The 24,133-nt window shown below is 31.3% G+C and overlaps 1 protein-coding gene across 3 annotated transcripts in view; it reads left to right on the top strand.

Annotated features, from left to right (window-relative positions):
* LOC126881955 (vacuolar protein sorting-associated protein 41 homolog) overlaps positions 1 to 24,133 on the top strand; it is a 66,125-nt gene that overhangs the window by 22,520 nt on the left and 19,472 nt on the right. For all 3 annotated transcript variants that reach the window (XR_007697065.1, XM_050646698.1, XM_050646699.1), the window contains exons 7-13: positions 1,397 to 1,606; positions 6,863 to 7,138; positions 15,927 to 16,113; positions 17,880 to 18,066; positions 19,517 to 19,657; positions 20,595 to 20,731; positions 21,981 to 22,125. Coding sequence is in view for 2 of the 3 variants with exons in the window: in XM_050646698.1 (XP_050502655.1) it covers positions 1,397 to 1,606; positions 6,863 to 7,138; positions 15,927 to 16,113; positions 17,880 to 18,066; positions 19,517 to 19,657; positions 20,595 to 20,731; positions 21,981 to 22,125 (1,283 nt within the window). In the remaining variant the exon portion in view is untranslated. The remainder of the gene's footprint in view (positions 1 to 1,396; positions 1,607 to 6,862; positions 7,139 to 15,926; positions 16,114 to 17,879; positions 18,067 to 19,516; positions 19,658 to 20,594; positions 20,732 to 21,980; positions 22,126 to 24,133) is intronic.

Here is a 24,133-nt window from a genome sequence, read left to right as displayed (position 1 = left end):
TAGTATGATTAATTATTTATATGGGAAATAAGCCACAATTAAAATGAAAAAAATAATTTTATTAACGTTTCGACGCCCAAATCGGGTGCCGTTGTCAAAATACAAAATATTACTAAAATAAACTAAAGTGTTGTTGCTAAGCAAAAAAATTCTTCTAATAATTTATTTAATCTCACTCATTTATATTGGCAATTCAGACATATATTATACATTTTAAAGTAGAAGACTTTAAAATGATATTGCCAATATTTATAAGTTGCGTTCCTGGGACGACTTACTGAAAGATAGTTCATTCGATTACATGAAATTAACCCCAACTCAAGAATATCCGTCATAAAAAATTATAGCATGTGATATGTCTTTAAAAAGACAACCAAATGCAACGACAGTAAAATTCTCGCGTTAGAGACTTCATAGTAAATCACAAGGGAAAACCAGGAAAAACCCTGTGATACTATCCCGACATCGTAAGTATTTGGTCTTACATTAATTTACTCTCAAAAAATAATACCAAATTCTGACTTGTAACATGTTTAAATTATAAATAATATTAATAATACTAGATATATAAGTAATACTAAAATATAAAATATGTACTAGCTCCATATTATTGACTTACTAATCTTGGTATTTTCTTTCTATTGACTTCCTCTTTCAGTATGGGTAACCACATCCTACTGCATTCTACCGAGGAATTTGCGACACAATTGGTTTCATTTAGCATAATTAGAGCCGCTTCTTTGATTTTTCTCTTTTTACTATCTGATTCTTTCAGGACTATACTTGAATCTCTCCACTGAACTCTATGTTCATTATCCCATGCGTGTTGACATATTTGAGATCTCTCAAATTCTTTATGGCAATATCATTTTAAAGTCTTCTACTTTAAAATGTATAATATATATGTCTGAATTGCCAATATAAATGAGTGAGATTAAATAAATTATTAGAAGAATTTTTTTGCTTAGCAACAACACTTTAGTTTATTTTAGTAATATTTTGTATTTTGACAACGGCACCCGATTTGGGCGTCGAAACGTTAATAAAATTATTTTTTTCATTTTAATTGTGGCTTATTTCCCATATAAATAATTAATCATAAAAATGCCACAAGGAAATAGCTTCAGAACAACATACTAGTAGTAGTAACCACCTTTATGTTTTATTTTATAAATTTTTTGAAACATTTTTTTAAACTATAGCTTATAACGTATAAAACCTCACAATATTGACAATTAACCAGGGGAATATAATTAGAACATAATACAATTGCATGAAGTAAACCTTTTACTCCTAAATATCACTTTCATCATATTGACATTTTATATTCTAATTGGACAACGAACAGAAAAGTTTCATAACAATATTTTGGTAATTATTGTTTTCTAATTTTTAGTAAATTTGATGAAGCTCTGGATATTTTAATGCAGAACTCTAGAAATATATACAGGCATACCGTCCAATCTGTAGGTATAGATTATTTGGATCATTTGCTCAGCAGGGGGATGTATGATAATGCAGGTAGATTGGGATTAAGAATATTCGGAAAGAATCCAGCTTTATGGGAGGATCAAATCTACAAATTTGCCAGTGTACATCAGCTGAGGTAAAGAATAATAAAATAGTATCTAGTATCCTAATAAATTTAATGTAATAGTGTATACAAAGAACGTGTATAAAAACTAAACAAGTGTATACAAAGAAAGAAAAGTGTATCACAAATTATCGGAAGTTCACTTTTTTAATGAAATGGTGTTTTTTTTTATCAAAAATTTTATATAGATTTTTATGCTTTTGCACGCGTTTTGACCGAGTTGTTTTAAGATATTTGAATATCAAGTAGCGTTGTCCTATTTTATTGTCCTTTTTACTATGTGTATTATTAAAAATAGCTTTTGTAATATATTATAACGAGATTGATAATTTTTGAAGCAAAACCAAGTAAGTTGGTAATGACGTTTCTGATCGTCTTGATAAAGGAGATACTTTCTTTTATCATACCAGATATATTCTACGACTAGTCCAGGATAATAAGGTTTTTTCCATGACACTTGAACAGCCAGGGTACTGAAGCGTTTTTTCGACAGCTAATACCTATAAGGCAAGCCGCACACCAACGAAACATGAAACGAAAAACATGAAACGTATCATGAAAATTAAACACGGCTAAACAAATCTTGAAGTCCGCCTACCAATTAAACGAGTGTGATTCATGCTCATAACACATTTTTATTTTCGGAAAGTTTCGTAAATGGCCGGACGTCTATTTGTTTAGCAGTGTTTTATTTCCATGAAACGTGATTTACGTTTAATGTTTCTTTGATGTTCGGCTTGCCTAAGAGCAAATTGTAACTATTTCCTGCGTAGGATCTGGCGGCCATTTTTATTTATAAACAATTAAGTGTCAAAAAATGGCATTTTTCACTTTTATTTCAAATCAATGAAAAACAGGGAAACTTATGTTTTTTTTTTTAGTACAAATATCTTCGAGATTATGGAAATAGTTATTTTCCTAACAAGTGCAGAAAGGCATACTTTTCCGCACGCGACTGCAGTTTGCCGAACGACGCGAAGCGGGAGTTCGGCAAGCAGTCGAGTGCGGAAAAGAGACTTTCTGCAAGCGTTAGGAACAATATTTTTTCTACGAGTCTTTAAAAAATTACCAAATCTTAATCAATTAATTTAATTAATATGAAAATACATACACAAATTAATTCTTTGACAAGGTTGTCAAAACCAAAGTTTCAGCATAATTGGTTAGCATGACGACGATCTTGGTTTCCATGACGACGATTCAAAACCACTGTTATTGTCTACTGATTTGTCTTTCGAATATTATGTAAAAATTATTTTATTTCATAGAATTCTCGCGTTAATTTCGTTAAAACATGAACACAATAAGATATATTTGAAATAAATTAGTAAATAATATCTAAATATTAGTTTATTGCATGTATTATAATTACTTTAAGGCCATATTAACATATTTAAATTAACACGCGTGCGGAAAAGTAAAACGCGTGCGGAAAAGTAAAACGCGTGCGGGAAAGTAACACGCCTGCGGAAAGGTAAAACTTTCTAAACTAAAATGCGTGCGCGAAAGTAGACATTTTTGCACGCTCGTAGAAAAAAGCTTTAAAATGAAGTACTATAAAGTTTGATATACTCATTTATTGTTAATATAATTGCGAAAAAAGGTCAGAATTGCAAAAAAATTATTTTCGCAATAACTTTTGTAAAAATTAGTCTACAGCTTTGAAATTTTTGTCAAATAAGGGTTCTTTGGTGGTTAATATGTGATAAAAATTTCAAACCGATTCATTCAATTGTTTAAATTTTATTCAAATTGTTTATCCCAGAGAGCATTTTTTTTGCAATAACATAAGTCAGAAGAAAATGACGTTAGAATCATTCCACAGGTATCAAATGAAAGAACATGAGCTATATTTTCAACTTGGTTTAAAAAAAGTGAATAAAAAATGCATTTATTAGTAATAAATAATTATACAAAAGTATCGAAATCTTTCCGTATAAACTTTTTATTTTGTTATATAAGAAATTATACATATTTATTACAATTTTATATCAATTATGATATAGATAACATTACTTGGTAGTGGTGCACTTAAAACAGGGTAAAACAGTTTTTTTTTGGAAAAAGTTATTCAGAAAGTTTATAAAGAAAAATTGACGATACATTTGCATAATTATTTATGACTAATAAATACATTTTTTATTAACTTTTTTAAACCATGTTGAAAATGTAGCTCATGCTCTTTCATTTGACACCTGTGGAATGGTTCTAAGGTAATTTTTTTTCTGACTTATGTTATTGCAAAAAAATGCTCTCTGGGATAAAATGCTTTGAATAAAATTTAAACAATTGAATGAATCGCTTTGAAATTTTTATCACATATTAAGCACCAAAGAACCCTAATTTAACAAAAATTTCAAAGCTGTACACTAATTTTTACAACAGTTATTGAGAAAATATTTTTTTGTGCAATTCCGACCTTTTTTCGCAATTATATTAACAATAAATGAGTATATCAAATTTTGTAATACGTAATTTTAAAGCTTTTTCCATAATCTCGAAGATATTTGTACTAAAAAAATCATGTTTCACTGTTTTCCGTTGATTTGAAAAAAAAAGGGGAAAATGCCATTTTTTGACAGTTAATTGTTTATAAATAAAAATGGTCGCCAGATCCTACGCAGGAAATAGTTATAATTTGTTCCTATAGGTATTACCTGTCGAAAAAACGCTTCAGTACCCTGGCTGCTGAAGTGTTACGAACAGGGTATATTTTTGTCTTATTACCCTGGCATAGACATTGTAGAAGATGTCCGAAAATGTGAAAAAGAACTTAGTGTTCATAAGTGGGGACGAACCTGCTTCTGTGGATAGCCTCTAGTTAAGATGGGGAAGGTGTTTTGCCCTATTTCATTCTACACCATTACTGTATGAAGTAGCTGTTCCACTCACTTCGATTGTATACTATCTACCCCTCTTTCATGCATTTATCTTATGGTTATTGCATGTGGAGTGTTATCAAATGCCTCTTCTGTATCTACAAACGAAAATATTTTGATTTCCTTTTTACTTCAAGCATCCTCTATTTCATTCACCAATGTGTTTTCTGTCGACATTCTAGATTTCAAATTACCCTATCGGCCTGGTAGACTTTTACCACTTCGGCCTGTAAGATCTTTTTTTCGACAAAAGAAGTATTTGCTCCTTCTGTAGAAAGATTATCAGCAATCTCATTACTAAAAATTACTTTATGCCCTGTCACCCCACAGCAAAGTTACTTTTTTGCGTCTTGTTAGTTGCTTAAGGGACTGTTTGCAGTTGCAAACTGTGTTATTTAGTATCTTTAAGATGAATTGACCACCATTTTAGTTGCAAATAAATGCATTTTCAACTAAAATTGTGGTTATTTCTCATTAAATATAGTAAATAATATTAAACCGCCATAAGAAAATAGCTTTCGAATATTTTCAAGCTGATTGACTCAGATGTAGACTTCAGAACCCTTAGGGTAGCTTTACTGTCTTAGGCAACAAATATTTTGCCTGAATTGAGACGTTTTTTTTCAGTGACTTTGACAAAAAAAAAATCAATTATTGTTCTGCGTGAAAATATTATAGCATCAATTTCGAGTGCTATTGACATTCTGACAAATCTGGTATTCATCAGGAATGTGACCAGTAACCTCTATTCCTACTCCTTCTTTTGTTTTTGACTTGTGATTTGTGCGATTTCCTTTTGTAATAGAAGTGCAACTGTCTCTGTACTACAATTGATCTTTTGATATAATTATCGTCAGCTTTTTCCACCGTTTTTAATTCAAATTATGTGAGATTGATATGTCGTAGTGATTTTGAATGTGTTTGAATGTATGATTTTTCTACATTGAAAATGAAGATAACTCTAGCCATTTGCTCTATATATCCCAGTTCTAAGCTACTATAATTTACTCTTGTGATATTCAGTAGAATCTTCTCTTGCGTCAGTTGTAATAGAGATGAGTAGATTCCATCTACTCCTGGGGATTTGTATGGTTAGAAGGTGGCCACACCAGTCAGCTGCTGTTGTATATGTTTTTGGCATTTGAAGCTTGCCTCTCACGTCGGATTTCTCCACTTGGTTTATTCCAAAAATGGGTTCGCTTTCTGGGAAGTGCGTTCCAAAAGTGGTTTCTGTGGAAAGGCTAAATATAAAGTTAAAGGATAACAAGACAAATAACTGAGAATAAGTGAAAAGAAAAACCTAAAGTAACTGATCTCGAAAGAGATATAACAAAACCAAAATAGCAATCTAACTCCCCAACATCAGATATGAATATGAAAAGTGGAATAATCTCATCGTACAGTGGATATCTTGGGAAACAGGAGGGCAGGAAAGAACACAAATGTGATGGAAAGCAGACGTAGATATGTCAACATTATGCGATTAAAGCTGATATAGGTATATAGATACATTGATATGCATATATTCTACAGATGTACAAATTTAATTCATTGTCTTAGTCTTTACTTTGCATTACTTTGCCTTTCAGTTGCCAGATGACGCTAGTCACCTACTCCATAAACGTCAGTTGCAATGCGGGGATAAGCTTTCGTGATTTTGTCACTTCGGGCAGAGAGCAGCAGGCCTACGCCTCTCTGATGATGACTCATAATTGAGTCGAAAATCGTCGATTTAGAGTGCTGGTCTGCACTCCCAAGTGAAAAATAAGACGGTTTTGCCTTCGCATTGAAACTGAATAAAAATGGAATTTTTATTGTATTTTTATATTGGTCTTTACTCCTTTGAGTAACTAGGTCCATTTTCCGTTGGAACTTACCAGCTGAACAGACGGGGTCGTAAATTGTAAATTTTTTGAATTCCCTCTTGTCTTCTTCTCTTCAGCATCCATCTGGCTTGCAATTTTTAGAAGCCATGGAGGTATTACCAGGGAAATGGACAAATAAGTTTTCAACTAAAAAAATCTTTTAGTACTATTTTCAATATTTTTCAATATTATTAATGTTTCTTTTAGGTTGAAAACTTACTTTGCCTTTCAGTGGCCAGATGACGCTAGTCACCTACTCCATAAACGTCAGTTGCAATGCGGGGATAATCTTTCGTGATTTTGTCACTTCGGGCAGAGAGCAGCAGGCCTACGCCTCTCTGATGATGACTCCAAATAGAGTCGAAAATCGTCGATTTAGAGTGCTGGTCTGCGCTCCCTGTTCTAAGTGAAAAATAAGACGGTTTTGCCTTCGCATTGCAACTGAATAAAAATGGAATTTTTATTTTATTTTTATATTAATTTATTGTATTTGTTCAAATTATTAAAATATGCATCTGTTTTAGGTCCGTCAGTCCTTACATTCCTCGAAGTGTTGAATCAAAACTGAATCCTCACATTTACGAAATGATCTTATATGAGTACCTGAAACTAGATGCACATGGTTTCTTAAATTTAGTAAAAGAGTGGGATTCCGGTCTTTATAATATCGCAGCTGTGATTAATGCCGTTTTGGAGCATTTGCTTAACTGCGAGATAGACAAAAATCTATATTTAGAAGCTTTAGCCATCCTGTACAGCTACGAGAAGAAATACGACAAGAGTTTATCTATGTACCTTAAGTAAGTATTATTATTGTCTTTGTCCCATATAGGTGAACATTTCTAAAAGATGGTATTACTTAATAGTTTGCAACTTTATTATCGGCGACAGCGTAGAAATCTTTAGCGTATGTATATTTTAAACTTAATTGAATTATAAAAAATATACAAAATAGAGCAAAAGAGTAATCAACTGGGAAATATTCATTAAACAATCTATATTTAAATCGAAAGAAGATAAACTTAAATTTCAATTAATACTTGTATCAAAATCAAAAACGTTCTATCAAATAGTAGCTGTATTGAACATAAAAAATTAAAAATATTTCCATATTGTTGGAATACACTTCATGCAGATAAAAGGGGAATGCATTCTGGTTACTTGGTAAAATTCCAGAATAGAAATAGGAAAGAAACAACCACAAGTAGAAAACTTGTTTTATCTTTAAAAACTTATAACAATTATAAGTTAAACGACTGGTTATTACAGTATACATATATCTTGAATAACGTAAAACATTTTATTTATAAGGACAGATATTACGAATAGATGGATGTGTGCTATTTAATATGGGATTTAATCTATTTAAGTGGTACAGATAAAAGAGCATACTTTATATTACTACAATATTACGTCGATTTAAGAAAAACTCATAAATTTTCAGTAAGTTGGAATGACAAAATGGAACTAAAACAATTTAAGAGTTTGATAAATCTCCACCATCGTTCAGATAGGTCTCCGGTTTTTATATTGTTTAAAATCCTACTCAAAATTGAGCCCGTCAGAATCAAAACCTGCTAAATCCTAAATTTTTCATTTTCCCTTTTTTACACAGTTTCAAAGTTTAAGTATCTACACTAACCGGCACAAAATTCCGCCACCCAAATTTTTTTGATTAAGTTTGACAATCTATAACTTTATCATTTGTACTCCGATTTTCAAGATTCTCACATCAGTTTGTAGGTACATGTATTTATGTCGTTTGTTATTATTCCGGTAACGATGAATTTTTGCTTAGATGACATTATACGGGGGTGAATGGAAGCGTTGTTTTTTATCATAACTTTAAAAAATTCTGTGGAAAAATTGGAAGGCTGATTTTGTTTCATACTCCTTTTGATTATCCTGGAGGTATCACTAAGTTTTTGTTTTTTGAATTATCCGAATATCTCTTTTCTTGTAAGAGCTGTAAATAAAAACACTGCTTTGAAGGTTTATTTAATTAAAAATATCAAACGCACTAAAATTAACAACAAAACAAAACAGTTCATTAGCGGGTATGTCCACCTCTTGCAGCAACGACTGCTCGCAATCTGTTTAGCATCGAATAAAGATGTGTTCTCGTTGCCTGGGGAGTAGCCCGATATTTCTCTACCAGGGCCATAACTGTACCAAATTTTTTGGAGGCCTAGGATGACCGCGAATAGCTTTTTTTAATTCATCCCATAAATGATCAATAGGATTGAGATCTGGGCTGCATGCGGGCCATTCTAATCTTATCAATCCAACCTCTATTTTATCAGTCAATCCGTGTTTTTATTTACAAAAAATGGTGCAGCTCTTACAAAAAAAAGAGATATTCGGATAATTCAAAAAACAAAATTTTATTGATTCCTCAGGGATAATATGACATGACTATGAAACAAAATCAGCTATTCCATTTTTCCACAGAATTTTTTAAAGTTAGGAGAAAATTCAACGCTTCCATTCACCCCTGTATATTGCAACGCATGCAATTTTTTTTTGTTGCCGGAATAATACCAAACGATATCAATACATGTACCTACAAACTGGTGCAAGAATCTTGAAAATCGGAGCACAAATAATAAAGTTGTAAATTGTCAAACTTAATCAAAAATTTTGGGTGGCGGAATTTTGTGCCAGTGAGTATATTAATGATCTACAGGCATAAGTTTTCGGTTCAACTCCGCCATTTTATGACATTTATTGATTAAGAAATGCCGAATACTTTTTGGGAAATTTAAATTTTTAATGTTTTTAGTCTCCTGAAAAAAATCATAAAATGGATCTAGCAGGTTTTGATTCTATAGGCCTCAATTGTCTACATCTAGTTCAGCTATAGAAATTATCGAACGATATAGCTGTCGAACTATACACTGTTTTAGAGACACTAGAAAAGAATAGTTTTAATGTTTCAAGATATATCGGTTATATGTTCATTTCTGGAGTTCTAACCGTGTATATTTGATCGCAAATTATGATAAAAATATTGAATTTTAACAATTATTGTTATGATGTCTTTCAAATGAAGAACAAAATATTAACAATAGTTTCGCTAGCCATTACTAATGAAAATATCAGAATCAATGAACTGATAACGATATTATTCAAACATTGAAAGAAGCTGAAAAGATAATGCTGTCCTTGCACTAACAACAAAAACAATAAATTAAGCCACATTACAAAACAGCCTTTACAGGAAAGAAGACCACTTATAATATCAGGATAACTGAATAATAATAAACTAGAAGTCAAACAATTAGGAATTACCTCTACAAACTTAACGGCAAACAAATTCAACAAAATTTTCCTCATATATTAGTTTTTTCGCTACCGTCAAGTTTGGCAGTACAGCGCTGTTGCCAAATAAAAAACACCTATTTATTTACCAAATCTGCTACAGTCTACACTGTTTCTTTTTGTCTTTAAGGGCCGGTTTTTCAGTGCTGGGTTAACCTATTTATTTTTCGGTCACCGACATATTCATGGTTAATCAGTTTTTCAGTACTAGGTTAGAGCTTAAACCCATTTAAGTCAATCAATATTTTAACCGATCCTCGTTAGATGGTTTAACTCCAAGTTTTGTGGTTAACGCTTGCGCATGGGTGCAGTGAATGCATCAGGGTCAAATTATGTTTATTTTGAGTATTGCCTGACAGAAGAGATTAGTTGGGTTATGTTATGTTTTATTTTGTTTTTATCGCGAGAAGTATTCTAATTCCAAAATACCTCATTATTATAAAGAAATTATTATGTGTTATTTTCGAAAGTATAAATTATTATCGTTATTATATAGGAAGGAATTATAAGGAAATATATTTAAAAATATTATTACACTGTTAACTGTTACATGTACCTATGTTGACACATACAGTAACAGGATTAAATGCATGATTCCTAGTAATATTTTAAACAGATAATAATTATATATTTGTCTACACGGAAAAATCATTATTTAACAATTTAACTTCTTATTTCCTGGTCAATATGTTCCAATAGTGATAACAACGTGGTCTTTGACAAACGAAATCGGCAAAAAAAAAGTCTAAATCGGCCCAGTAATTATTGTAATGGTATCTTCTGTTATGAAACCGAGGTATATGTTATGAACTAAATGAAGATTTCGAACTTGATATTGAATTAATCATTTTTATAAATTTGGTTATGAAATTGTTTTTTTATTTATTTTTCTGTCAAATTGATCTATTTCTCGAATTGCACATGCGCAAGTACAGTTACTGCTGCCAACAGAAGAAAAAAAGTGGTTAGTTAATCGAGATTTTCTTAACTTGGTTTAAACCACTGAAAAACGCTAGGAGGGTTAAAATATTGGTTAAAATTTAAACTAGGTTAGCTAAACACAATTTTAACCTGTTATGAAAAACTGGTCCTAAGAGTGTGGAACAAAGATAACTATCTTTTCTATAAGTCTCAAACTGACATTGTCCAATATAAGGTTATGTTTATGTTTTCTTCTTCTTCTTGTATGGCCTTTGAGCTGTGCCCATTTAGCCAGCAACATTTTTTTAAAATTAACGTCTAATTAAACCTACCAGACAACAAGACCAATCAAGGATATGGAGGGAAAGTGAAGTCTGTGAAATAACAAACTGTTGTTAGACAAGACGAAAACGGCGGGTTCGTGGGGAAAAATATTCCCATGAGATTTTTTTGCATATTCACATTCGTGAGATATCCCACAATAAGGTTCAAGAAGTCGCCCACGTGAAAAGTGGTCCAAATTTTTTTTAACAATTTTCAACGAAAACATTTCGTTTATAAATTCGCAAAAGTCTGTGTTATTACGTTGCCGCTCCTGAAATACTCAGATCAGATTTATCGATGGATTCTTATGTAGTTTTTTCTTCTGAATCCAAATCTGAAAACGGCATTTCGATATTTCTAACCGTCTTCGAGATAATCGACCCCAAAATGTAAAATGTGACGTCACAATCGGGTTATTTTCTTCCGACACACTACACGTCCAGCTGAAATCGTTGCTATTAAGTAGGCTAGTTTTTTAATCTCGGTTTGTTAAGCAAAGCATAATAGGTTATTTACATTTAAAATGTGACGTCACAATCGGGTTATTTTCTTCCGACACACTACACGTCCAGCTGAAATCGTTGCTATTAAGTAGGCTAGTTTTTTAATCTCGGTTTGTTAAGCAAAGCATAATAGGTTATTTACATTTGAGTTTGACACTTCGTGAATGTCAAACTAAATTTTAAATTAAGTATTAATAAAACATAATGGCATTTGATAGTGAATTTACTTATATAAAATAAATAAGATGTTCAAAAATACAATTTGAGTATATTTTAAAAGCAATAATTTATTAACAGCTTCAAAAAGGTTTATACGAGTATGCGGCCTCCCCTTTATGATAAATGGACTGTTCCATTTGCTATGAAATTAAACTACAGGGTGTTTCATTAATAATTGTCCATATAGTAACTGGAGAAACCTTAGCACAAAATTCGAAGATTTAACCTAAAACACTTAAATAAAATGTGGTTCCTTACTGAGTTACAGGGTGTTTTATCTAAGAATTCAAAAATTCTTTTTGCTCGGCATTTTAAAACTATTCGACGTATCCTTTTTATACTTGGCAGGAGGTATAGGAACTGTACAAAATAATAAATTATGTTTAACAAACGTTCCTGGCTATTACCAGAGGCATACGACGGGGAAAGTGAATGGTTGACCCTTTCCAAATTCTACGCCACTTGCGGAATTGCTGTTTTAGTGCAATTTTTGGATTCTCCAATACTTTCTATGAAAATCATATACTCTTCATTTGTAATGATAAAGTCATTAGTTTTCGAGATCTTTGAAGTTAAAAATGAAACAACACGGTAATTTTGATTAATGTATTGTGTCGCTTCATTTTTAATTTCAAATATCTCGAAAACTAATAATTTTATCGTTACAAATTAGGAGTATATTATTTACATAAAAAGTATTGGAAAATCAAAAAATTACACTAAAATAGCAATTTCGTCAGTGGCGTAGAATTTGGGAAGGGTCTATCAGACACTATCCCCTGTCGTACGCCTCTGGTAGCAGCTAGAAACGTTTATTTATCTTAATTTAGTAGGGTGTACAGTACTTACACTTTCTGCCAAGTATGATAAGGATACGCCAAATAGTTTTAAAGTACTGGGTACAAATAATTTGTAAATTTTAATCATATGAATCGTATCATAAATTAATCAAAATAACTGTGCCGTTTCATATTTAACTTCAAATATCTCGAAAACTAATGACTTTATCGTTACAAATGAAGAGTATATTATTTACGTAGAAAGTATTGTAGAATCTAAAAATGGCAATAAAACAGTAATTCCTCCAGTGGCGTAGAATTTGAGAAGGATCAACCATTCGCTATCCCCTGTCGCACGCCTCTGGTAGTAGCTAGAAACGTTTGTTTATCATAGTTTAGTAGGGTATATAGTAGTCGCACTTTCTGCCAAGTATGAAAAGGATACGTCGAATAGTTTTAAAATGCTGAGCAAAAATAATTTTTAAATTTTTAGATAAAACACCCTGTAACTCAGTAAGGAACCACATTTTATTTAAGTGTTTTAGGTTAAATCTTCGTATTTTGTGCTAAGGTTTCTCCAGTTACTATATGGACAATTATTAATGAAACACCCTGTATAGTCGGTTCGCTAAACTCGACACAACTGGCTAGTGATTTTAGTAGGTAATTTTTTTGTTTTTGCGAATTTTGCCAAAATTGACAAAATTACTAATTATTTAGTAATTATTAACTAATTAGTAATTATTTTTTTGCCAAATTGGCAAAATTATTGACTAAAATCACTAACCAGTAGTTGTGTCTGAGTTTAGCGAATCGACAGTATATGAAAGAATATTGTTTGGTATAAACAATTATGGTCTGATATGTGCAATTACATCTTTCTAATGGAAAAAATATTTGAAGGTTTTTCTCAAATTATGGATATCAGCAACATTTTCATTTATAACTCTTTTATTTTTAATTTGACGAAGAAAAGTTATTCTTCATAAAAAGCTCTTCATGTTCTAAGATTTATGATGCAGCCATCAGATGTAAAATTTTATTAATTTTATACGAGGTATATAAAAAATATGAATTTCGATCAAGAGTGAACTGCCTTTATAGTTCATAACATTTAAATTAGAATGATATAATTGCACATTAAAACATAATTATCAATTCTAAACTACTTTTCATAATAGCAATTTTCCATATTATGAATTAAAATACGTAAATAAATAATGTTTTCGTTATGATAATGCTCGCATTTTCAGCGTGTTTTTAATCAAATTACAAAAATCAATGTTTTTGGCCCGGACAATTTTTTTGTAGGTTTTCTGGACCATTCTGGATAAAAAAGGTCTCTTATAATTTTTGTCTAAAGTTGATCGTTTTCGAGTTATAAGCAATTAAAATTGAAAAAAACGGAAAATGGCGATTCTCAAGGCTTAATAACTCGGTTAAAAGTTATTATTATGAAAGTCAGAAAGTGACTAAATCAAAGTTTAATGTCCCCCCTACACGATCCTGAAGAAGTTTTTTTCATTATTTTATTACTAAGCTGTTATTTTTAAGTAATAATAATGAGCGCCATGCACGTATTAGGTGGCCATAAATGCTGAGTGCGAGAGAGATGCCATTTCGGCAGTCCAATTGTGCATATTACTTGCACTCACATTTACAGCCGCGTCAATACGATCTAACCGCCCATTTTTATTAATTAAAAATAACAGCTTAGTAATAAATTTATAACACAGATTTCTTCAGGATCATGTAGCGGAGGAGGCTTTAAATTTTGATTTAGTCACTTTCTAACTTTCATAATAATAATTTTTAACCGAGTTATTAAGTCTTTAAAACGGGTCATTTTCGCGTTTTTCAAATTTTAAATTGCTTATAACTCGAAAAAGACTTTACTTTAGAGACTTTAAACTTTAGAGAAAAATTATAAGAGACCTTTTTTGTCCAGAATGGTCCAAAAAACCTAAAAAAAAAATTGTCCGATTAAAAAATATTGATTTTTGCAATTTGACTAAAAAGAAATTGTTAAAAAAAATTGAACCACTTTTCACGTGGGCGACTTCTTGAACCTTATCCTGAGATGTCTCACGAATGTGATTATGCAAAAATATCTCATGGGAATATTTTTGCCAACGGACCCTCTGTTTTCGCCTTGTCTATGTTAAAATATAAACTAAATAAATAAAATATAATAATTTAAAAACAATAAGTTGACATTGTATTTAATCTACAATATTATGACAGACGTCAGTTACCATTTACCATCTGACCAAATATAATAATGACGTCATATATAATCGTCACTACTTCTAGCCAATAAAATGCTCGCTGTAATAGGAATGGCATACGGCAACAATACTGCAAAAATTATATGCATCGTGCATTCCTTATTGTTTGACTTATAGTGTAATAGTCTCCCTTTTATACTGCTGACGCGCCTTTGGGATTATATCAGGGTAGTCTACTATCTCTAGGGCCTACTGCATACAAGGAAAGTAACAGGGGCAGTGCTACGCTTCAACCGCCTATTATTACCCTTAGTTTTACCCAAGGCAATCATTTTATTCAGGCTGAGTCGACCTGGCACCTGTAGACATTCTTAAAAGCCACTTTACACGATGCAAGTAATTGCGAAATTTATTGCACAAGTTCTTGCAGCAAGAACTTCTGCAATAAGTTGCAACTAGCTTTCTGCAATAAAGTGATTACACGGTGCAAGTAATTGCATAAACTGACATGAAATGAACAGAAACTTTGACATACCATAAATTTTAGGTTATGTTGTTTTTATAAATTAAAAATGTAATTTTTTGAGTAGAGTTATCGATATATGTATTAGATTATAATTTGAGAAAAAGTATAATATGTATTATGTATAACAAAATCAAATAATACCTAATGCAAGTATACCTATAATACATTATTCATTTACAAAAGGAAATAAGTTGTTAAACATTGTTAAATACAAAAGAAATAAAAATAGAATATAGTTTCTTTAATCCCTATGTTGCATAATTAAAGTTATCCACCAGAATAATGTTATCTGTGAAGCGTGAAATTGGTAAAAAGTTCCTCTAGTTTTGTCAAAAATTGTTTAATTTGAAATTTCGGATGACAGAATATCAAAACAAACAGTGTAGCCTTAAAAGTTACTAAAAATATACCCAAATTGCAGAAAAAATTGCATGAAAAATAGGACATGTTCTATTTAGCTGCAACTTCTTGCAGCAAGAAATTGCTGCAAGAAGTTGCAGCTTTTCTGTGCAATTTGCGTATGACACGATGCAATTTCTATTGCTGCAAGAAATTGTGCAATTAATTGCGCAATTAGTTGCATCGTGTAAAGTGGCTATAAAAATATCTAGACGTTCTCGCCGGCGGCGATGGGATACGATCCCTGGCTTTCTACGTGGAAGTCACACATCGTACCGCCTGAGCTATCCTGCTCTCTCAAAAGTACATGGCAATAAAATATCTTAATGCTAATACATATCTACGTTAATTTTTTTTATATATTTTAGGTTAAAACATAAAGATGTTTTTGTATTAATTCAAAAACACAATCTCTATAGTGTGATTCAAGATATGTTGCTAGATCTGATGGACTTAGATCACAAGAAAACTATTGATCTTCTGTTACAGAAAAATACTATATCCTCAGACAAGATAGTGGAGAAATTAAAGGAAAACCCGCTACATCTTTACAGGGTAAATTATGTCAATTTAAAATAATACGTTTATCACATAATTGAATTGAATCTATTATTATTTTTTTAAGATTCACCCTATACATTTCAATGTGTACAAATTTTAGTATACTTTCGTCTAACTTAAATTTCACAAACAGTTCAAATTCGTATTCAACAAAGTCTTATCAATAGTAGGAGAAGAAGAAGAAAACTAAAGAACAATTAAAATCTACCATCATACTTGTTTTCTGCATTTTATTGCATCATCTGACAATCATATAATGTGCATTTATCTGTGTTTTATTCCGTCCCATTTTTCTGATTGTTCTTATTAAATTAAATAAAAAAATCTGAACTACTTTTCATGTTGATTTTGTATTTCAGTTTCCATAGGTTGCGTTGTTTTTATTATATTTCCATAATATTGTTCTCAAAATACACTCACCGGCACAAAAAACGGGCACCTCAAAAAATGGGTCATTTTTTATGTCTTGTATTTCCTAAACCTGATGTCCGATTTAAGTAATTTTTTTAATATGTTATAGCCTTATTCTTTAACAATATCGCTGTAATAATATTGTTGCTAGACAGGTATATTGTCATTGTATACAGGGTGTACGAATCAAACTGTGTGTTTTTTCTCAAATTTTGGAACACCTTGTGGAATGTTCTAGCTTTTGTAAAATACTGAAATTAAAACCCAACTATAGCCTAAGGTTTTCTTAACAATCTGTTTTTTGATTAATTCGCTTATGTTGGATAATGAAAAAGTTAGACACTTTAACAACTACCCCTGTTTTTCGTCAATACAGGGTGTTTTTAAATAAGTACGGCAAACTTTGAGGAGTAATTCTGCATGATAAAATAATGACAGTTTGCTTTATAAACGTGTGCCCGCAAATGCTTCGTTTCCGAAAGGGGGTGATAGGGGGTGTTGAAATTGTTCTTACAAACTGACGATTTATTTATTGCTCTAAAACGGTTTGTGATATGCAAATGAAATTTGGTAGATTTTAAGAGGTAGTTACTGCGCATTTTTTTTGCATACAATTAAGAATTTTATATTCACCATTGGCGTGCATACGGGATATATCTAAAATGTTTATACCCGTATGCACGCCAATGGTGAATATAAAATTCTTAATTGTATGCCAAAAAATGGGCAATAACTACCTCTTAAAATCTACCAAATTTCATTTGCATATCACAAACCGTTTTAGAGGAATAAATAAATCGTCAGTTTGTAAGAACCATTTCAACACTATCTCGGAAACGAATCATTTGCGGGCATACGTTTATAAAGCAAACTGTCATTATTTTATCATGCAGAATTACCCCTTAAGGTTTGCCGTACTTATTTAAAAACACCCTGTATTGACGAAAAACAGGGGTAATTGTTAAAGTGCCTAACTTTTTTATTATCCAACATAAGCGAATGAATCAAAAAACAGAATGTTAAGAAAACCTGAGGCTATAGTTGGGTTTTAATTTCAGTATTTTATAAAAGCTAAAACATTCCACAGGGTGTTCCAAAGTTTGAGAAAAAACACAGTTGGATTCGTACACCCTGTATACAATGACAATGTACCTGTCTAGCAACAATATTATTACAGCGATATTGTTAAATAATAAGGCTATAACATATTAAAAAAATTACTTAAATCGGACATCAGGTTTAGGAAATACAAGACATTAAAAATGACCCATTTTTTGGGTGCCCGTTTTTTGTGCCGGTGAGTGTAGATGTTCAGGAATGTATAGTCATTCAATTTATTTATGTTGTAGTATTTAGATGAATACGATAAGAAAAATCCTAAAGGAAGGTATCACAAAGAACTAGTACAGTTATATGCCGTGTTTGCTAAAGATAAGTTGTTAGCCTTTTTAAAAAAATCTGATCATTATCCGATTCAAGAAGCTTTGGATATTTGTCAAAAAGAGAAATATTATCCTGAAATGGTATACCTGCTAGGTAAGTTCCAATTTCTATATTTGTTAAATTAATATTCACCAATTAATAAGCTAATCATAGGTTCAAAGTGCATATTTGAAATTTTTAATTTTTTCGATTGGTGTCTTATTTTATTGTAATGTTTTCATGATGAATTGGATTCTCATTGAACATTTATATACAAAGTTTCCTTGACACTAATCTGTATCCCCCAATTATTGAATTTTCTGTTAATATCTTTGAAAAAGTTAAAAAGGTAATATCTTTGTTTTCAAGAAATGTATTTGTATGAACCGCGTCGTGCTCTGTGGAAAACCTTTTCGAAGTATATGAAACAGGCTTGTATCTCTTGATTAACATCTAAGTATCGCAGTGTGAGTAAATTTAGAGCAAATTTAGAGCCTGTGTAATGCCTAACCCTTTTCTAAACACTAACTGTGTATCGTTAGTATGAAGTTTCAGCTTCTGAAATATTAAGAAACAGCTAACCATGGTGTTACTTGTATATTTATGAATTTTTTCGAACCAGTCCCTACGACCGTATAGAAGCCACGGGTCCCTAGAGCTGTTCTGCCTCTTACTTTCTTCATGTATTTTCGTACCCCACCAATAGGGAACTTGCACATTTTTTTTATTACATAATAATGTTCAGTTTTGTATAAAAATGAGATTTCCAAAATTTCACGCTTCAAAAACTCATAATAGCTTAGAAGTACAAATTTAAATCCTCTTTATTTTAAAATAGTTCAAACGACCCGTGACGTCACAGAGTTTAACTATGCGGTTCCGTTTATGGTTATATTTACGTATATTCTTCTTTTCCTTCTTTAGTTTATTGGCCTCCACCTACTTGGGTATTTGCCCAGCTCGTTGTCGAGGAATAAAGGAAAAATATGTATATTCTAATGACATGTATCGTATGTTGTTGTAATAATATATACCAGTTTGTTGAGATTGGAGTTTGATACAGTTTTTGAAGGAAAGGAAAGAAGGTTTACTATTGAAAATAAAACCATTTTGTAAAAGTACAAATTTTTTATGAATACTTCAAACGATCAAAAACACTTTTAACGTCACATAACTGTATTTTTTACTGACGTTTATAATGTCTAATTTAAAATTATATATTAGACAATTGGTGTAGAATGTAAACATACAACCCCGTGAAGTCACGACGCGTTTTGGGGTGGCTGGTATAAGTTGAATTTTTAGTCGTCTTTAGGGGCCAAACGAAAGACAAACAAAACTTTTTTATCTTTGATACAGGTTCTAAATTATGTTCTGTTGTGATTTATACCATTTTTTTTCGAATTTAAAATTTTATGCAAGTTCCCTATTGAAACTTTCATACCAATCGAATCCATTAATACGTATTTGGAATAACGATCATCTTATAGGACAAAAACAGTTTTTTTTTCTTTCAGTAATATGTCAATGAATTAAAATATTTAATTTGTATTACATTTTTCAGGAAGGATAGGTGATACAAAGGAAGCCTTAGCCTTAATAGTAGATGAACTGAAGGATATGCAACATGCTGTTGCTTTTTGTCAAGAACATGATGATTCTGATTTGTGGGAAGATCTTATCGATAGATGTGTTACTGAACCAGGTATGTACACATTCTAAACATGCAGGTTGTAATTGTTTTAGTCCTATAGTAGAATATGTTCTATTTCGTCAAATTTCTTCTTTATGAACTTATTGTTGGTGTAAAGCGAGTATTACTAAGGTTATTTCTAAATATAGATTATTCATTTTTATTATTATTTTACTATCAATATGAGAATTGTTTTAGGTTGATAAACACTTTAGGTCTGGATCCCGCGTACCAAAAAAAAGTTGATCAATAGCAAGCTAAAAATTTGTTAATAGCTTAACGATGTCTTGTCGGACAAACTTTAATGTACGGGAACACTGGAACAGGGGAAGTTTTAATTGTGGAACAGGTTAAAAATTTGGAACGTCAGACTACGAAAACGTTCCATGTATTTTGTCGGACACAACTTCCAATTGATTTGTTACCCTTTCATTAAACTCTCATGCAAAAAATCAGACTGCTATTTATCACCAACATAATTCCTGTCATTTGACATGTTATTCGTGTTCCACTCATTAAAATGCCCAGTTGGTGACAAATACCAGTCTGATTTTTGCATGAGAGTTTAATGAAAGGGTAACAAATCAATTGGAAGTTCTGTCCGACAAAATACATGGGACGTTTTCGTAGTATGACGTTCCAAATTTTTAACCTGTTCCACAATTAAAACTTCCCCTGTTCCAGTGTTCCCGTACATCAAAGTTTGTCCGACTGGACACCGTTAGGCTATTAACAAATTTTCAGCTTGCTATTAATCAACTTTTTTTAGTACGCGGGATCCAGGCCTACTTGTTTATTGTTAAAATTGAATTTATTTACATTTTTAGTTTTTACTTATTTAGTCTGAATCATATCTAGTTTTGTACCTTTATTTTATACCTTTGTTTTTGCAAATTTGTACATCTCCGTAAATCTTATGATATTAGTTATAATGTAATTTTTTTTTCAGAATTTGTGACATTTTTATTGCAAAGTATTGGGTCATACGTAGATCCTACTATGCTGATTTTAAAAATCAAGAAAGACACCCAAATTCCAGGCCTTAAGAATTCCTTGGTTAAAATGTTAAACCAATATAATTTACAGGTACGTAATCCAGAAGTCAAATGTTATGTAATGAATCACCAAATTGTTGCGTAATATTTTCTTATTTTTTTATTATAGTTTTGGGGAATTTTCTCATTGCGCAGAATTATTTTTTAAGTTTATCTTGGTGGCACTTTTAGCGCCATTTGTTTTAAAAGTTTAAAATATATTATTTCTTAACGTTTCTATTCGCTCCTGCTTGACCATGGTGCGGGTAACTTGAAACGATGCCAGCGTGAGTAGCGGCAAAATATGACAACATTTGAGCTAGCTTTGTAATGTCATTGTATAACAAATTTTATCAAAAATGGAAAAGAAATGTGGTACATTTAATTGTGTTAATAATAGCCAAAATAATAAGTGTAGTTTTTATAGATCTCCAATAATTACGTATACATTGGAGAAAAGATTTAAACTATATAGGAGGAGTAAACTCAAACGAAAGATTCACTCTCAATAATGTCACTATAAAAATCACCAGATTCATGTTCTTTATTGGTTGACCATGTCAGCCTTCGACGGTAATCCAGTAATCAGTATCGGAAAACTTATAAGACTAATAACAATAATATGTTGTTAAAGAGTTCTAAAAACAACAGTTTTTTTTATATGAATGCAGATTAAAAATCTAAAAGTTAAAGGAATAACTCAGAAAATACAAAAAATCACCGATATGATTTACCTATTAACCTATGAGTTTTTAAAAATGTCATTTTCAAAATTTCGTAAATGTTAATAGTGTCAAAATTTCATAATTTAATGGAGTAAACTTGCCTGCGGTTGGACCAATTACAAACAAGCATTACAGCTTGGTAAATTTGAATTACTCCTCCTAGTTTAAAAACGAGGATAGATTTTTCCCTGTGTGTTCCATTTGGGGCTGAAAAGATACATTGTGATGAATTTTTAGAAGCCCAGTTCTTAATACTACATCCATTTTGTACATAAATGGGAAAATTGTTAAAAAACTAATTAATAATAATTTACAACTTCACAATATGTATTTATCATATGCTTAACATCAAATTGTGAGATTCAAAAATGTCAGGTGAAGGCGCTAGGTGTCGCGTCAGTCATGCACGGAGCGAATACTTTTTAAATAACAACTTAACAAGAGTTTGTTAAATTGTTAATGTAATTTTTATGTTAAAATTATTGAATTATTTCGTATTACCATTAATTTGCTAACCATTCAAATTTATTTAGATTGAAATACTTTTAATAAAAAATAAAATGGAGTTTGTTTTAGGTTTCTGTACAAGAAGGATGTAAGAAAATTTTAGTTTCTGATTACTTTAATCTACAAAAGAAACTTGTAAACGTTCATCAGAGAGGTCTAGCTGTGATGGAGGATTTGGTTTGCGCGTGCTGTACTAGAAAAATAGTTGAGAGAGGTATGGATTGGTACATTATATGATTTTAATCTATAATCCATAATTTAATGAATGAGTAACAATCCTATTGAATAAAACATATTAAAAATCCACGAGGAAATTAAATTTATGTATCTGGCTGTATACCATAAATCACTAAAAATAGTTAAATTCCGTTGTAAGTTGTAAAAGGTATATTTATAAAAAAATCACTAAAAAGGGCTACATCATAGCCATACTTACTTACTCCATGGCTTACAACCCTTAGTGGCTCTGTCTTGAGCAACCTCTATCCAATTCTCCACGCCCATAGCTTTCAGGCGTCCGCGTGATCTTCTTCCAGTTGGGACTTCTTCCCATACCTGTCTTACTGTTCTTTGGGCAGAATGTCTTCTGAGGTGTCCTGCCCATTAAAGTCTTCTGGACTTTATTTCTTTTATTATGTTGGCGTCTGGGTAAAGTTCTTCGAGCTCTTTGTTAGTTATTATATTGTCCTGCTGCTTCATCAAGCACAGGCCCAAAGATCTTACTTGGGATTTTTCTTTCCCAAACACGTAGTCTCTCTTCGTTTGCCTTTGTTATCGTCCACGTTTCGCTTTCATACATCACAACGGGTCGTATTATTGTTTTATATCCTTGTACCTTTGTAGGTCTTGTTAGTTGTTTCGATTTTATAAGGTTTTGAAGGGCATAAAGATATCTGTTGCCGGCTTGTATCCTATTGTTTATTTCTTGTGATCCGTTATCAACGTTATTGTCTTCAGTTATCGTTGTTCCAAGATATGCATTTAAATTCTCTAACGCTCTCAAAGTTAAGTCATCGATGGTGATGTTCTAACCGACTCTGTCTCTGCTTTGGTTATTGCGGCTCATATACATATACAGGGTGAGTCACCACTAACGGGACGGAAGATTAAAGCGAAACGGTAAAAGATTTGAAAAAAATTTAAATTGAATAGTTTGTAAGTTGATAAAAGCTACATTTTAAAATTATTTTGAAATATACAGGGTGTCCCAATAAATGGCTGCGTACCAAAGTTATATTTTTTCTTATGGAACGCCCTGCATTTTATTGCATTTTGTAATTGTCCGTAAAAAATAAGGTATAGTTTCATAAGGCTTCCCTATACCTATGTACACAGTGTTCTGAGTTATGTTGACTTTTCTTAAAATGTAAAGTTTTAAAAGAAGGCTTATTCTCAAGTTATTTAAGAAATTATAAAAACATTACTTTTACATCTAAATAGTTGGATATTGGTTGAATGTATTCCATGATTAATTAATACACATTTTTCAAATGATGAAAGGGTTGCCATTGCGAGTCCACTATACAATTGGATATAGTCATTGAGTCAATACTCGCAATCTTTAGTTTGTATTTTTATTAGTTGTTATATAATCATGGGCCCCATGATTATATAACAACTAATAAAAATACAAACTAAAGATTGCGAGTATTGACTCAATTACTATATCCAATTGTATTACACATTTGTCTACAGGGTGTACAAAATTTACAGTTTCATTATTGGAGTATTCAATGTGTGATATGTTGCTTATTTTAAATGTAAAACCATGTATATTAATAAATAATTATACTAACCAAATTTACCTCTTTCGAATGGTATATGAATGTCCTATACCTAGGTGTCATAGTTTTTGCTTAATTTACAATTATTTAAATTCTTAATTTGTAAATCGATTTTAAAACAAAACATTATTAATGTCATTGTATGACATTGTCAGTTTATGACAGTACGGTCTGGTAATTATGATATTCAAGTTTTTTTTACCTAAAAATGGCTTTGGAAGAGCCAATTTCATTCAAATTTATTTGTTCCTAAAAATGAATAATCACACTATCTATGAAAGAGTAGACATGCTACTTTGCATTGGGGAATATTTTTAAAATTTTCTCTTAGCTTCTAAAGTTTACGCTTAAAAGTATCCTGATAAAAGACACCCAAAAAAGGACGTTTTTGAGAAATTTCTCGATAGATTCCGTGCTGCTGGTAATGTTGCATAGGTA

Source organism: Diabrotica virgifera, chromosome 3 (genome assembly GCF_917563875.1).
Source record: "Diabrotica virgifera virgifera chromosome 3, PGI_DIABVI_V3a".
Lineage (NCBI taxonomy): Eukaryota > Metazoa > Arthropoda > Insecta > Coleoptera > Chrysomelidae > Diabrotica > Diabrotica virgifera.
Note: the sequence above shows the minus strand (reverse complement) of the source record. Positions and strands in the feature narration are given on the sequence as shown.